This window comes from Octopus bimaculoides, chromosome 20, assembly GCF_001194135.2.
Source record: "Octopus bimaculoides isolate UCB-OBI-ISO-001 chromosome 20, ASM119413v2, whole genome shotgun sequence".
Taxonomy (NCBI): Eukaryota; Metazoa; Mollusca; class Cephalopoda; order Octopoda; family Octopodidae; genus Octopus; species Octopus bimaculoides.
In genome coordinates this window covers 7033396-7050923 of record NC_069000.1, presented here as the reverse complement: position 1 = coordinate 7050923, position 17528 = coordinate 7033396, and the positions used below count along the sequence as shown (strand labels likewise).

General features: G+C 36.7%; 2 protein-coding genes across 5 annotated transcripts in view; one reads left to right on the top strand and one right to left on the bottom strand.

Moving 5' to 3' along the window:
* Positions 1-4953, top strand: part of LOC106869216 (heat shock factor-binding protein 1-like) — an 8942-nt gene extending 3989 nt beyond the window's left edge. The window contains exons 2-3 of the mRNA XM_014914862.2: positions 2203-2269; positions 4558-4953. Coding sequence (XP_014770348.1) covers positions 2203-2269; positions 4558-4643 — 153 coding nt within the window. The 3' untranslated portion in view covers positions 4644-4953. The remainder of the gene's footprint in view (positions 1-2202; positions 2270-4557) is intronic.
* A 3012-nt stretch (positions 4954-7965) lies between these two features.
* Positions 7966-17528, bottom strand: part of LOC106869195 (TBC1 domain family member 20) — a 21265-nt gene continuing 11702 nt past the window's right edge. For 3 of the 4 annotated variants that reach the window (XM_052975231.1, XM_052975230.1, XM_014914830.2), the window contains 5 exons: positions 16659-16750; positions 15512-15613; positions 14711-14852; positions 12017-12216; positions 7966-9700 (listed from right to left, as the gene is read on the bottom strand). In XM_052975231.1, the coding sequence (XP_052831191.1) occupies positions 9589-9700; positions 12017-12216; positions 14711-14852; positions 15512-15613; positions 16659-16750 (648 nt within the window). In that variant the 3' untranslated portion in view covers positions 7966-9588. The remainder of the gene's footprint in view (positions 9701-12016; positions 12217-14710; positions 14853-15511; positions 15614-16658; positions 16751-17528) is intronic. The other variant, XM_014914831.2, reaches the window with a different exon arrangement.

Here is a 17528-nt window from a genome sequence, read left to right as displayed (position 1 = left end):
CGTTTACAATATAGATTTAGAAATGTTGTAAGCAGGAGCAGTTGTAAAGGACTGAGTCTCCACTTGATTTGCTGCTCAGAACAAGGGGAAGTCAATAATATATTAAGACTATTGTTGTGTGTGAGTGTCTAACATGGTCAATAAAACTTGTAGTTATAATCTTTGTTTTTCTCCATTGTGTTGTCTGAACATGTCCCTAGGTTGTTTGTGTGTGTATATATGTGTGTGTGTGTATATATATATATATATATATATGTGTGTGTGTGTATGTGTATATGTATACACAGATGCACACACATAAACATGTATTCCATTGTAGTCACTGCTTGCTATATGATCAATTGATTGCTTTTCTTCTCTCTCTTCCCCTCTCATAATTGTAGTCCTGCCTGAGCTTGTCTTCTGCTGTTTGTATATATATATATATATATATATATATATATATATTTATTTATTTCTGAGTGTTTGTGACAGAATGTTTTTATATTCAATATTCTGGTACTAGAGTTACCTGTCGCCTGACAGGTTCCATTAGGAATATACTTAGCTACTGTCAGCAATGTTGGGGAATGTTATGCAATAAACAATAAGTGGTTGCTTACGCGATATAATGAAATACATATTTATTTCATATATGCATATTTATATATCATGGTATTCCTGATATTGACCAGCGCTGTTGTTATACATCGCTGGTCACGATGCACTTCAAATTATTATAACCTTCAAATGATGCTGCTCTGCTGGCTGGGCAAGCAGGTCAACATCCATCCTTTGATCGGAAGGCTACTCTGTTGCAGTGTTACCCATTTTCAGCTGAGTGGACTGGCGCAACATGAAATGAAGTGTTTTGCTCAAGAACACAATGTGCTGCCTGATTCAGGAGTCGAACCCACGATCTAGCAGTTGAGTAGGTACATGCAGTTAGTGCTCAGGTCAAATATATGCCTCAACTCCAACTTTGAATGGAGGAATGTGATGATAGTTGTCTAAATGAAGATTAGCTATTGGCAATGTATCGATCAGGTTGGTATATGAATAATAGAACAAAAGGAGAGATCAGCAAACAACAGGTATTGGTTCGGATTATTACATATTTATACAACATACAGAGATATTGCAACTATTAAGAACTTCCATGGTGGAACTTTTACTAATCTCCTGCGATTCATACTCCCTGCTATGCAGTTGTTGTTCTCTGTCGGTTGTATATTTATCATGATCTAATCTGATAACTGTTGTTTGCCTATCTATCCTTTTGGTCTTTGGTATATACATATGCATACACACACACACACGTACGTATGTATGTATGTACGTATGAATGGTACAGGATTCATTAGAATCTAGGCACATCATCATGTAGGATGCTAGGTACCATAACAAGTTCACAGTGAGGTAAACACTATGAGGTGTCATTTGTTGGTAGTATACTGCAGGTATATATATATATATATATATATATATATATATATATATATATATATATATATATGTATATGTATATAAGTACCAAATTCAATATTAAACTGCAGATCCAACTCAGGGTTGGTTCCAAGTGTGGCATAGGTATAAAAGAACACCGGGACACACAAGGGGATGATAGAGGACCAAGGCTCCAGCCGGCTTGCTGTGCTTGAAAAGACATATCAAGTTAAGTAAAAGCACAGTTGCCCTTGCATACAAGCTCGTCCTCTCCAGCTGAGTGTCCCTAATCTTACAGGTTTGTAGGTGCCAGTACCATGTAAAAAGCAACCGTGTCAGTACTGCGTAAGAGCACCCTGTACAGTCTGTAAAGTGGTTGGTTGGCATTAGGAAGGGCATCTAGCCATAGAAATTATGCCAAAACAAACATGGAGCCTGAACAGCCCTTCAGCTGGTCAGTTCCTGTTAAACCATCCAATCCATGCCAGCATGTTAAATGATGATGAAATAGGGTTTAGAACTTACTGCAGCTGTTTTGGTAGCATTTTATTGATGCACCTATAGATTAACATCACAGCATCATTCCATCATGCTCTGATAAAATTTTAAACATGTATAAACAGGCAAGAGAAAGCCTTGAACGTGATCTGTTCAACAACTAACATGTTGAGTAATATATACATATACATACACACACACATACATGTATGTGAATAAAAGTTATTATTTGTTTGTTTTGTGCATTTATTTCAGTTTGTTTTTGTCATTTTCTTATAGGTTCAGTTGATTCTACAACAAATGCAAGATAAATTCCAAGAAATGTCAGACAAAATCACCGGAAGAAATATCTTTTTTTCTAAAAATTGAATATTGGTGTTCTGCTAGCATTGGTTTAAATTTTTCATCTAGCAACCTCAATGCCAGCACCATCATTTTCATCATCATCCTCATGCTTTTGTTTCCAAGTTGGCAAAGTTTGGATGGGGTTCTTCTGTCACAGTGTCTCATACGGTCAAACCCATCAATTATATAATTAACTTAGCTGCAAGCTGTTCATCTTGGTGTTGATTCTCTGGTTATAATATGTGGTGTCTAATGTATAGATACATATGCATGGCTGTGTGGGCCAGCCAAAGCCTTGTGAGTAGATTTGGTTGACAGAGACTGAAAGAAGCCTGTTATATGCAAGTATCTATGTATGTGTGCTTTACTGTCTCCTTGCTTTGACTCTGTGATAGTTGTAAACAAGTGTCACTGACGTGCAAGTAGAGTTCTTCATTTCCAGTCTTCCATGTTTTCTGGTTGTGGGGAAAATTGCTTTATAAAGGTATCTATTGTGTGGTCGCCATTATGCAACACTGCTAACCTGTCACCTCTTTACAGTTCAATGTTGAGTTGGGGAACTTAATCCTTAATAGGTCCAATAAATATATACACACATGTATATGTGTGTATCAATTAATGAATACCTGGCAAGTGTGCAAATTTTTTCAATACTATTTGCAGCAGTAAAAGAAACGTACATATGTTACGTATTCATTTATGCCACTTGTATTTATTTCTTTATTGCTTACGGGGCGGGGGGGTTAAACATAGAGGGGACAAACAAGACAGACAAAGGGATTAAGTCGATTACATCGATCCCAGTGCATAACTGGTACTTATTTAATCGACCCCGAAAGAATGAAAGGCAAAATCGACCTCGGCAGAATTTGAACTCAGAACGTAATGGCAGATGAAATATTGCTTAGCATTTTGCCCAGTGTGCTAACGAATATGCCAGCTTGCTGCCCTTTATGTCACTTATATTTATTTTGTCTTGTATTGAGTCCTTTTTGAGTCAATTCCCTTTCAGAGGAAATCCATGAACAACTTACTATATATATATATATATTTATATAAATAAAAATATGTGTATGTCACATATACACTCACACCCACATGGGAATTCCAGCACCCATGACTGACGAATTTCGTCTATGATCTATCTGTATACTTTTAGGCACCAAACCCCTATATGAGAGGATCTCTCAAGGCTAATAGTGCCGTATTCAGTGTTCTAACAGGGCATCCTTGTTAAGTTGGATATATAAAATATGGTCTCATTGATTTGAACCCAGTCATGCCTCAGCCTGTTTACAGTCAACCAGTAGAAACCTGTTCATTTCTTGTTGCTATATAAACTACTTAAAGCTATGCCTGGGGTTTAGGTGCTTTTGTTGTAATGTCAGTTTTCTGTGTTAAGTTATAGGGACTGGTTGACTTACGCTTATCAAATCTTCAGTTTTTTTCTTCTTACTTTTGTTAGTTGTTGTGTTACCCCATTTGTATTGAAAGGCATTGTGTATTTCAATTGATTTTCAAAATAACAATATGCTGGGATTTACTAAAATAACTAGTTACTACGTTATTAATTTGCAACATAACAAAATATTCTTAGATACATTTCTGATGGAAGGATTAATTTAAGTATAAACATGTTGAGATTAAAATTTTGTGTATTGCAACACCAGGAACAGTCTGAAGTGTGTTGGTCACAAAAAGGGTTAAAGGGAATTTTATAATTATGTTCTGTAGGGACACAATGTCTGTTTGGAGGAAAAGGTGATTAAATGCTGAACCGATTAAGTTTAAACTTATCCTTTGAGGAGATTAATCTTTGCTACAGGATAATGTATGCCATAATTGTGTAATTTCCTATATATATATATATATATATAGGTATGGCTGTGTGGTTGGGAGCTTGCTTCCCAGCCATGTAGTTCCAGGTTCAGTCCCAATGCATGGCACCTTGGGAAAATGTCTTCTATTATGGCCCCTGGGTCAACAAAAGCCTTGTGAGTGTATTTGGTAGACGGAAACTGAAAGAAGCCTGTCGTGTGTGTGTGTATATATATATATATATATATATGTATGTATGTATACACACACACACATATATATATATATATATATATATATATATATATATATATTATACAGTATGTGTGAATATTATTATATGTGTGTGTGTATGATATTTGTATATATGTTTATATATAATGTTTCTTAGCTGAAATATTTTGTCTTGTGCTGCCATTTAATTAACATTTTTTAGTATGTCATTTGATTATTTTCCTTAACTTTTGCTACTGGATGAAATGGCAAAACGAATCGATGACCTGGAGAAAAACATTGCTACAATAATGACTGATGCTGGATTGGACAACATTGAATAAGTGTGACTGGATTTTTTTTATCATTGATGTTTAAAATATTCCCATGTTCTCTCTCTCTCTCTCTCTCTCACACACACACACACATCTCTTATGAATGGAGCAGCAGCAGCAACAACAGCAGCAGGAACATGGTGGTGATGCTGGTGGTAGTGGAACAGAAGTTGTATCTTTATAACCACATAATGATATAAAGTTTTTTCTGATTTGTACATTCTGCTTGCACAATCCATTTTGGAGTGAGTGTCTTTATCTTCCTGTATTCATGAAACTAACTTGCAAACTATGAAGAATTAAACAGACATGATTTACATTTCATTGTTTTTGTTCATCTTTCTCTACTCTCTTACATTTTACGGAGTCTCTCTCTTCCCGGGTTTTACTGCTTCACTTTAACTTCTAACACAAGGCCACATTGGTTGGATAGAGGTGGGAGTGATCGATTTTATTAACTCCCCCGCCTCCAGGAAGGACAAAAAGGCATATTGAGTTTGATAGGATTCGAATTCAGACTGTATCAATTTGTAAATCTAATGCTAAAAAGCAGTCTGTTCACTATTTGCATTACTTGAGAAAAACACACATTATCATTTGCCCTCCTCCTCTTCTGTGGGTGGAGGTACATGGCTTAATGGTTGGGGTGTCAGACTCATGATTGTAAGTTTGTGGTTTTGATTCTTGGACCCAGCAACACATTGTGTTCTTGAGCAAAACACTTTGTTTCACGTCTGCTGTCCACTCAGCTGTAAAAGGATCACCCTGTGACGAACTGGTGTCCCTTCTGTGGGGAGGAAACCAGGAAACTGGCCCTCTTTATCCTCTTCAATCTAAGAATACAATCTATTAGCTGCCAGTGGGAGCACTGTAAACTAGAATTTAAAAAATGAGCATGTGGCAATCTGTTTCTGTGATCTGCACAATAACTGAAATCATTTCACAGTTGTTCAATAATGCCTGTTGTAAAGTCATGAATGTCACAACTTCCTGGTGAAAAGAAAGTACGGAGAGTACTAGAAAGTTCAACATATTTCCTTCTCAGATTCACACACTTATTGCAGTGGTCCTACGGTTTTTCTAAGCCCTGTAAAAGAACTCGGAAGGTTGGGCCTCCAATCAGGTCTTTCGTGATACCCTTAAAAGCCAGGAACTTTTCAGCAGCCCCTTGTATTTGTAACAAGTGTTTATACAATAGACATATTACTGATAACTAATTATTTACATGAAGTGAAATATCAACTAACTTGGTGCTCTGTTTCCACTTGAGTTGTAAATTTTCTATGGAAATAACAATAGAGCTGATTGTTTAGTGATTATCTCTGGATGTTAGATTGCTTATTGATCACCTACTCTACTGACTGGGCAAACAAAGCTAGTGAGATCAATAGTGAGGTGTGTATCGTGACATTGGTGACACTATCGTGCCCTCGGCTAATGTACTTAACTCTTACAACAGGTGTGTTTTAATTCATTGAACATTAAATAATTTTGAAATATACATCAGCACAGGTGTAGCTCTGTGGTAAGTAGTTTGTTTCCCAACCACATGTTTCTGGGTTCAGTCCCACTGTATGGCACTTTGGGCAAGTGCCTGCTACTATAGCCTCAGTGGATTTGGTAGGCAGAAACTGAAAGAAGCCAATCATGTATGTGTGTGTGTTGAAAAGTTCCTGGCTTTAAGGGTTTCGCGAAAGGCCTGGTTGGAGGTCCAACCTTCCAAGTTCTTTTATGGGGTTAGAAGAACTGAAGGACCACTGCAATAAGTGTGTGACAAGGCTGGCCCTTTGAAATACAGGTACAACAGAACGTTATGGTGAAAGAGTACAGCAGGGTCCCCCATCCTGCAGGAGCCTCGTGGTGCTTTAGGTGTTTTCGCTCAATAAACAATCACAACGCCCGGTCTGGGAATCGAAACCGCGAGTCCGCTGTACTAACCACTACGCCTCCACTCTCTAGAAATAAGGAAGGCAAGTTAGAGTTAGCTATTCGTTATTCTACATTTCAAATATGCTTCCTTGAAATATTTGTGGGAGAAAAGAGCCGTCACAATTATAAAATCGTTATTATCCTTTTAGCACGCATGGGAGACAACTGTAGACGTTTTTAGTCTTATTTATTCTGACCGACAACGACATTGAATCGACGCTTTGCTAAGGTCAAAATAACAAAAAACAAGCCCAGAGTTATTTCCCTTCTTTAGCAGAGTCCATGCTGTCCAAAGGATTTGGAACAATTGTTCCTACTGCACCTTGTATAGTGGGATTGAAATGGTTTTCTTGCAGACACCTGCTGCCACCTACAACAATGGGGTCAGTCTTGTGAGTAACAACTTGCAGAGGCTGCCCTATCAGTTAACACCTAATCTTGTATTCCCTACCCTGGGGTTTTCTCAGATCTTCAGAGGTCACCTGTGAGTAGGAAATCCAGCTGGGTTCTTACAAGGCCCAATGGAGTCATTTTTTCCCACTACAATCTCAGATTCTGTAAAACAAAGAAAAAGGTCAAGACCCCCTGTTGTGACTTTTCACAAATGTTTTATAAGCCTCTGTCAAATGTTGATTTTCATATGGTGTCAGAAAATCTGATCGAGCCACAACATGGTTGACCGACTTGTTAGAAAAAGCAGTTAAATCTCTCTCATATCACATTCTGCAGCGTTAAAACTATAAAACATGGGTCACTTTACATAGACATTCAAAAACAAGATATAACCAATTCACTCACACATTAAGAAAGATATGCTTATATACATAAAAAAAAATATAAAGTTTAGATGGTCATGGTCAGAATACTTTTGATACTATGTCTCCTTCGCAAGAACTGACTTGTGATGGCTAAGCCAGCGTCTTATTCATCATAACAGGCACTCTGTTGGTTACGACGATGAGTGTTCTGGTCGATCTGATCAACAGAACAACTTAATAAATTGACATGCAAGTGATTGAGTACTCCACAGACAAATGTACCCTTAACATAGTTCTCAGGGAGATTCAGCACGACACAGAATGTGCTAAGGCTGGACGTTTGAAATAAAGGTACAAACCATTTTTGCCAGCTGAATGGACAGGAACAATATGAAATAAAGTATCTTGGACAACAATACAATGCACCATCAAGAATCGAACTCACAACCTCACTAACCACTAAACCACATGCCTTCATGTCACTAACTTACGGCCTCACAAGTCTGCACCACACTCCTCATGCCATCAACTTGACGTTGCATATACACATGCACCACACCAGCAGTTGCACATATCTGCACTAAACGGACACTGCCTTCAAACCATGTTTTACATATTAAAAATAACGAAATAGAAACACGGAGTAAGAATACTTTAAATTTTTCTTTTGCTTTTTTTATTGAATAGACAAGAATATTTATATTCTTTGTATTCCTGGTCAAGAATATTTCTACATTCTTTGTAAATCTGGAGAAAAATAATTCTAGACTCTTCACTGAATGTTATCATCATTGTGATTACATTTGGTGTGACTAATACAAACATTCAGTATTGCTAACAGACCCACCCAGCTATATACAGAAACACATCCACATATTAAATTACATAGATGATGATGACGATGATGGTGATGATGGCGATGATACAGCAGTTGATGGCAATAATGATGATGATGATGTACATAATTAAATGGACAAAAGTAAGATAAAAGGAGGCAAAGAGTTCAGATAGACCTGAAACTCTTATTGGAAATGGAAGGGGGTTGTTTAACAAAATCAACAAACAAAACAATAAATAACAATAATAATAATAATGATAATAATAATAATAATTTACAATTCTTTGACTCACAGTTTGAATTTCACTGAAAGACAGAGAACCCTGTAGAGGGCAATGTTGACTACCAGAATATAAGGAAGATAGTAGAAGACGATGGCTGTGTGTGTATATACTCTGGCTAGCTGCAAACTGGGTGATTAATGGAGTTTGTTTGTTTTTTTTAATTAAAAGGGTTTTACAAAGTGTTGACCTGGTAGATCTGATCTACAAACCATTGTTCATCAGGAGAATCACCATCACAGTACCTAGTCACAACAAAAGCAAACAATTCTTCAGATACAAAAAAAATATATATATATATAAAGAAATAAATAAAGCTAGTAAAAAAGATTTTCAAAAATTGGCAAAAAAAAAAAAAAAACGATTCTCTCCGTCAGAAATCAATATATAAGCAAAAAAAATTAAAAACTTGATAAAACAACGAAATAATATGTTTTATATAAATAATAATGGTTTCAAATTTTGGCACAAGGCCAGCAATTTTGGGGGAGGGGCTAAGTTGATTACATCGACCCCAGTACTTAACTGGTACTCATTTTATCGACCCCGAAAGGATGAAAGGTAAAGTCAACCTCAATGGAATTTGAACACAGAACATAAAGACAGACGAAATGCCGATAAGTATTTGGCCCCAGGGTGCTAACGTTTCTGCCAGCTTGTTGCCATAATAATAATAATTTGACAGATATAAGGCCAGGGTGAGTGTGTGGAAGAGAAGTCAGTTATATTGACACAGCACATGACTGGTATGTATGAAAATTAAGGTCAGTCTTGATGAGATTTGAACCCAGAATGCTAGTGGGACATAACTAAATACCTCAACATATTTAGCCTGTCATCCACCAATTAATAATAATAATAATAATAATAAAAACTTTGCAGCAATGTGCCAGATTATTGTTCACAACCTTGTCACAGGTTTCTCAGCCTGTTTTTTTTTTTTTGGTCTTTTTGTCAAAGAACAGTTGATAAGTTCCGATATCAATTCCTTCTGTGAGCTAGATATGTTGAAAATATTGTTGGAGTTATGGTAGTAAGCAAGCCCCTCATGAATCCAGTTGGTTCAATGTCCCATAACAGTAAGATGGAGAAAGTAGACAGGTGAGTGGAATAGAGCTGCAAATTTAGATGTGATGAACTGCGATAAACTAAGGCCTCCACAGTATGTAACCAGCCAGAACAGCAAAAAACGCAACAATAATAACCTTCACAATTAACTTTCTGCTGAGATGTTTCCTCCGCTTCCAACGCCGTTCATTTCTAAATTCAAAATTTAAAAAAAAAGAACAGAAAGAAATCAATTATCAGAATTTCAGATTTAGGTTTGAAAACAAAAAAATATTTTTGTAACTGAGACATAAAAGTTATTTGAGAAATGAAAACAAGAATTTGTGGTGCTCATGCATTTCCCCAGCAACATTCACCTCTTTCATTACTATATCTCTTTTGAAATGTATGATCCTTCTTTCAATTAATTTTGAAAATTAGGAAGAATTTAGTGAAATAACTACATAATTATTATGGTAGTGTTTATAAAGAAATTTTGATGGAAGGTTTAAATTTAGATCCCTTTAGATCGAGAATTTTCTATTATAGAACTAGGGGCAACTTTAGATTGATTGGTATCAAAAGGGTTAACTCTTTAGCACTTAAATCAGCCATAATATTCTACCTGTTTTATGTTCAAGCTGACCAGATCCAACCTCTCAAACCTATTCTAAAAATAAACACTCACACCATTGAAATCTTGAAGCTACAAGATAATTCATGGTTAATTCAAAACTGGGAATAATTTGACAGACTAATCTGAATGCTAAAGAGTCTTCTATTGTTCCGGGGGTCTTCATGTCAGCTCAATTAGAGTCACTATTTGGTTTCTTAAGATACAGCTCTCTGATAGTGCACTGATAAATTTTCTTTTTACTTTGATTAAGCAGGATAATTTTGATCCTTTATCCTCAATTGAATTAACCCCAACCCCCAAGTACTGACAGGTAGCATCACTACACTGGTGTACCACTGAAAGGTAAAGTCACCATCAACATAAAACGAAGTCAAAGTATAGGGAAGCAAGATGGAGTTGTTCAAAGAAAACATCAATGAGAATTAAAATTCATATTTATGTTTTATTTGGACAACTCTAAATACTTTGTCTTCGTTTTAACACTTCAAAGAAGCCCTGTACGAAAGAGCCAGTGTTTTTATGCTGCCATTGGTTTATAAACTAGCTGAACAATTATGAAACAATTTTCGTTCTTCATGCCAGTGAACTATACATTTCTTTGGTACCTATTTACAGTTAAATGGACAGAGCCAGAGAGGTTAAAATAGTCAGGGGCTGGGAATACAGCACAATGTCGGTAAGCCTTCTTTTAGCTGCTGCAAACTGACTTTATCATTAATCTCAACTTTCTCAATATATATATAATGTGCATGTGTATCTTTTTTTCTATCTTTCAGTCATTAGACTGCAGTCATGCTAGGGCACTACCCTGGAATTTTTAATTGAATGAATCGACCCCAGTATTTTATATAAACATGTGTGTCTTATATAAAACCCAGAATAAAAGATATCAAAGAACAAACTCAACCCACTTCCATCTCCTCTAACAACTCAATAATCCTATTGAATTCTATAAGAGTGGGGAGGAGAGAATATCAGCCCAAATAGAAGGGTTGGTGTTTTGCTGCCGTTGTCTTTGTAAACTATAAATAGGAACCATAAGGAGGTGAACCTTATTACTGTAAATATTAATAGCTATACCGTTTTCTAAGATAGGCAGAAGGTTGGAAAACTGGGAGAGTCGAGTTACTCAGTACTTTGCAGATATTTTGTTTTATATTTGACCCTGGAGGGATAAAAAGGTAAAAGTGATGTCAGTGGGATTTCAACTTAGAATGTAAAGAGCCAGATCAAATACCACAAAGCGGCTTATCTGATACTTTAACCAATTAGCATTTGAACCATATCCAGCTCAAATATCCTGTTTTATATTAAAACTGGCCAGATATGGCCTCTTACACCTACCTTACAATGTAATTCTAAAAATAAACTGTTACATCATCAAATTCTCAAAGCTACAAGACAACTTGATTAGTTCAAAATAATGTAGATAAATAAGCAGGGTAATCTAGTAATCTGAATGCTGAAGGGTTCGTTAATTTGCCAATCTACAACCCGTAGATTGATATTTTATCAAGTATCATGACTGACCTCAAATCCTTACCCGATTTATTGCATGGAACAATTTTTTGATGCCTATTCTACGAAGTCAACAGTCAATATGTTATGCAACTTATCGCTTTCATAATATACTGCAAATGTTCGACTGTTTGGTTTTAGATCACAAAATCACAAGTTGTTAGTAGAAACCAAATTTACTTTTATAACCTCATACTTTTCTGTCGGTCTCCTGCACCTTCCAAGCCTGACTATTGATATAAAATCTTTCAAAAATTTGTAACAAAAATGAAAGGTCAACAAAACAGAATGCTGGTTCTATTTCTCTATGATGGAGTTCAAACTGTGAAGACTAAGTAACTTAGCAGAAACAAATGAATTTAAAATGAACGTACATTTCTGCTGGTTTAGGTGTGGTAGGAGGTACAAAATTATCCTTTATTAATTCAGAAGGAGGGTATAACAGATGTATATCACAAGCTGTGGTGATGAGCTCTTCAAAAGGAAGATCCTTTGGCAAGTGCGATAATGTATGGTGAACTGATGCCATTTCACAAGGACATGACAGAATTTCCTTTTCTCTGTACAGAACAATCTGGAACAAAACAAAAACAAAGGTGGTTTTTTGGGGGGTTTTTATTTATTTATTTATTTAGCATACAATACTTGAAGAGACTGAAGTGACATTCATTTCCTCTCAGGCATGATTCACCATGCCATTCTAATGAATAGCATTCTTATTATTATGAGAATTTCTTTTTATTTGAAAACAAATTCACAAAGATTCAAACAGTTGCTTTCAAAAAAAAAAAAAAAAAAAGCTGAAAAATACATAAATGTGCAATAAAACAACAACAAAAAAGTGTTGAGTAATGAACCCTGTGATATTTGTTCTGTACCAAGTTGCAGATACGCCCTTATCACTGAAGTTGTCAAAGATGCAGTGAAATAATGACTGGGCCTTTTGGAAACCTATAACCAATAGTACGATTGTACACAAATTGCAATCTAAAATAAATTAGTCTCACTGCATGGCACACTAATGCCTTATCAGTAGTTTCATTGAGAAAACTGTGTGGAAGCCTGTTGTGTATTTGTGAATGTTCATCTTTTACCACTTGTCAATTAGTGCTGATTTGTTTGCATTAACTTAGCAGTTCAGCAAAAAGAGATTGATAACCATAATTATCAGATAGAAAATAAGTGCTGGAGTCAATTTAATCAACTAAACCGTTCGAGGCAATGCTCCAGCATGACAGCACTCGAATGACTGAAACAAAAGGGTAGGCATTAGGCAAAGGCGGTCAGTCATGGAAATCACACCAAAGCAGACACTGGGGCATGATGCAGCTGTCTGACTCACCGGATCCTGTTGAATCATCCAACCTATGTCAGCTTGGAAGATGGACATTAACGGATGAGGATGTACTAGACGTAAAAAAAACAAATCTCAACCAACAGCCTTTCAAGAACTTCAAATATTCCATTGCATTTTGGAATATTTCATTATTTCTTTACAGTTCCAATTAATCAAGGACCAGTGAATAAGAGAGCTGTTCTGGGTTCTGAGAATGAGGGTGGGGGCAAGATTTGACGGCACTTTACCTCACAATATTTATTCTTACAGACAAAATGAAGTACTGAGAGAAATAATGATGTATTGCAACCATTAAACTTAGACCAGCATAGAGTAATGGGCATTGAAATGTTGTTGATGATATTAGGGGGCAAGAGATTTAGTGACAGATAAGTATATTAGGACCTTACAGTTCTTCATTCGTTCACATCTAATTTGTTTCTTAGTATAAATTTCAGCAACAGCAGAAAGTCTTGCCTTTACAAGTAGTTGGATATGAAATAATTCTTTCTACTGTAGACACAAAGCTTGAAATTTTGTGGGGACAGCTCAGTCGATTACTTCAACCCCAGCGCTTAACTGGTATTTATTTTATTGACCTCAAAAGGATGAAAAGCAAAGATGACTTCAGTGAGGTATGAACTTAGAACATAAAGCTAAAAGAAAGATTGATGGACTGAAACTAGTTAATTCCACGAACAGAAATCCTTTAATTTTTCCTCTGCTAACCTTCTTTGAATTTCCTTTCTTGTCTAAAAGTTCTTTAGCTTCCCCAGGCTTGACATTATTCAGCACAAGGCTTGATAAATCCATGAGCTGCAGAGGATAATCCATGTTCATTCCTTCTTTTGATATCCTAAGAAGCAACTAGACCTCTTACATGGCGTGCAATCTTTTACACACCTTACATGGTGTTCAACCAATTAAGGGAAAAGTTTAGGACGAGTGACTTTCCAAAGATAGGTACGGACTGTATGGTTAAGAAGCTTACTTCACAAGTTTGGTCCCAGTGCACAGCACCTTGGCAAAATGTTTTCTCCTTTTTGTCTTGGGCAGTCCAATGCCATGCAAAGGGATTTCAATGACAGAAAGCTTGTTGTGTCTGTGTGTCCCCGTTTATATATATATGTCAAAAGTATGTGTGTGTGTGATCATGTGCATGTATGTTTATATTGCATGTTTGTCATTTCTTTGAACAAAGCAGTGATGATGTTGACATTGCTGGTTGACATTACGACTGGTCACTCTGCACTTTTGAAAACCTGTGGAATAAAGAAATCCCTTACTTGAAAACAGGTAAGGGTTGGCAATAGGAAGAGCACAAGGGTAGTAAAATGAAACTGGTGGTGGACCACATTATGTGTAACTGCTATTGACCAACACTCAGGTCACCTGCACCCTACTGCCCAAAATCCTAATCATCCACACCCTTCTGTCTGACACCCTAGTCACCCACATCCCCCTACAGTCCAACACCTTAATCACCAGCACACCATTGTCCGATACCCTACTTTTTTTTTAAACCCTCTGGTCACAAGTAAGCTATGGTTTGAGATGATAGTCACCAGTACCCTACTGTTTGAGACCAGTTACCCATAAAACTCTTGTCCGACACTCTAATTTAACCCATATTAACTCAGCTGTCAATTCTATCATGAACAGAAGTAGAAATATGATAAGCGAACAGTAGAGATGTGTCACTACAATACGTGAGAGAAAGGTTAAAACTTACAGCGGCAGCAACATATATAGGCATCAATGGATGGGAAGCTATGAAGAAGTCATATAACCTGACTATGTGACGATATTCTTTCAACACATGACCATACCACGTGATAATCCAGCTGAGACAGAACATTGTACCAACTTCAGCCCTGCAATAGAAGTGATTGAGTCAGTATGTATATTGGATATAGAGTGTGTGTGTGTGTGTGTGTGTGTGTGTGTTTGTGTGTATTAGAGACAGTAAGGATATGATTATGCATATATCAGCTCTGCAATAGAAATAAATGAGGCTGTCAGTGTTTGTATTAGACATAGGGTGTATATTACTAGCAGTACACACACAAAGATTCTGCATAATTCAGCCTTGCTATGGAAGTGATTCGGATAGATCACAGTGTGTGAGAAGAAACTGGACTTGGAAAAGCCGCTCACCAACCAACTGGTGCAGAGTGCATCTGACTGCAGTATTGTGCAAGAGCATTTGATCTTCAGTCACACAAAGCCACATCAATCTACATGTGCTAGCATGAGCCATTTGTTTAAATTTGGGGATTTGTCACCAATTAAACAGAGAAGGATTTGGCAGAACAACATATTTGTGTGAAATTCTGTTTCAAACAGAAAAATATTTATGGAGATTTTTCTAATGTTACAACAAACCAAAGGAAGGATTGTTTGAGCTGTATCAGTTTTTCACATGGCTATTTGGGTGTTGATCTGTGGAAATTGTTGCCTGACGAAGGAGCAGGCATTTGAAAACCTCCCTGCCACACTTTCTATTCAAAACAGATCAATAAAAGACACTTACTTCTGAAGATAGGCTTCAAGTTTGGGATTAACTTTGGCCAATATTGGGAAAACATAATCCATTATAACTTTGGTCCTCTCCATAGTGCTACCCATATAGTCACTGCCAAACAAAGACAGAAAGAATGTTCATAACAAGCAGAAAAAGAATTTCACTCAACATCAATCTCAGTTTAAAAATGAGAAAATATCTTTAAAATTTACAAACAGTAAAATGAATTTTTTTTTCAAATTTAATTTCCATCTAGTCCAACTTAATGCTTGAAGATAGGAACAAGATACTAAAGACAAAACTACATCGTATTTGCCTTCTATTTAACAAACAGTTGTCACAAACATTACCTATGCCTTGTATTTATCAGGTATTTATACCACAAAGCTATATCTATGTCCTATTTTAAAGATATTTATCACAAGATTATGTTACCTATATACTATATGTTTAGTCTAACACTTCCCCTTCTCCATCACCACCTTCAATAATTCTTTCTACTATAGACACAAGGCCTGGAATTTTGAGGGAGGGGGCTTGTCAGTTACATCAATCATGATTTTATCGACTCCAATAGGGTGAAAGACAAGTTGACCTCAGAATGTAAAGGCAGACGAAATACCAAGCATTTTGTCTGGCATGCTAACAAGTCTATCAGGTCACTGCCTCTATAATAATAATTTCTTAAGGCACGTCAAGCTAAGCAAGATTGCTGTCTTTCACACATACAGGCTTGTCTTTTCAGGTGCTGGTGCACCTGTGCCAGTGAGGCGTAAAAAGCACTCTAATGGTTGGCATTAGAAAGGGCATCCAGCTGTAGAAACCATACAACACACAGTCTGGATAGCTCCCTGTCAAACAATCCAACCCATGCCAGCATGGAAAGTGGATGTTAAACAATGATGATGATGATGATGAAGGTCACATATTTATAAAGAAGGATGCAATCAGTTGACTTTTTATCAACCCCATCTGACCCACAAGGATAAAAGGTAAAGTTAACTTCAACAGGATTCGAACTTGCAATATAAAAGCATGTAATTAAAAGACAAGGCAATCTGGCCAGCCATCAACAAAATCTACCTGGCTCTTCTTCCCCTCCAGCCCAAACTAAACAGAATCCAATACAAGCAAACAGAAAAATACTGTGATTTACCTTAAATGTGAGATGCTAAGTCTATCTACAATGGCATATGCAAGGTCTTCACCAACAGTCAGCAGGATTGTAACACAAATATCATGGTAGCCCTTTAGATATCAAAGAGATAACATCATAGTTAGTAATATCATATATCACAGGAGAGAGAGAAATAGAGAGAGAGAGAGAGAATGTGTGCGAGAGAGAGAGAGAGAATGTGTGCAACAATTTTAAAATATCAAGCATTTAGATTATTTTTTTCAACTTCCACTGTTCTAGAATTGTCACAACCCTTAAATTCCTAAAATTCTATTATTTAACCCTTTTGCATTCAGATTACTCTGTCAAATGCTATGCTTATTTGTTCACATTCTTTTGAATTAATCCTGCATAATCTTGTAGCTTTGACATTGTAGCATAGGTGTAAGATGCTGGATCTGCTCGATTTTAACATAAAACAAGATATTTGGGCCAGATATGGTCGGTTAAAATGTTAAAGAATTAAAAGAAAAAAATCCCACAACTTTTTTTATTAATATTATTACCGTCTGCCTTTACATTCTGAGGTAAGCCAGTATGCTCCGTTGGATGTGTAATGTCAATGTGAATACCCGTCAGAGTGTAAGTATCTTGAGAGAAAAGCTGAACATTAGAAGCATCAGTTGTGGCGTGCAAGAGAGACGATTGCGCTGGTATGGACATGTGGTGAGAATGGAGGAGGATAGCTGCGTGAAAAAGTGCCACACCCTAACAGTTGAGGGAACCCGTGGAAGAGGTAGGCCCAGGAAGACCTGGGCTGAGGTGGTGAGGCAAGACCTTCGTACATTGGGCCTCACCGAGGCGATGACTACGGACCGAGACCTTTGGAAATGGGCTGTGCGTGAGAAG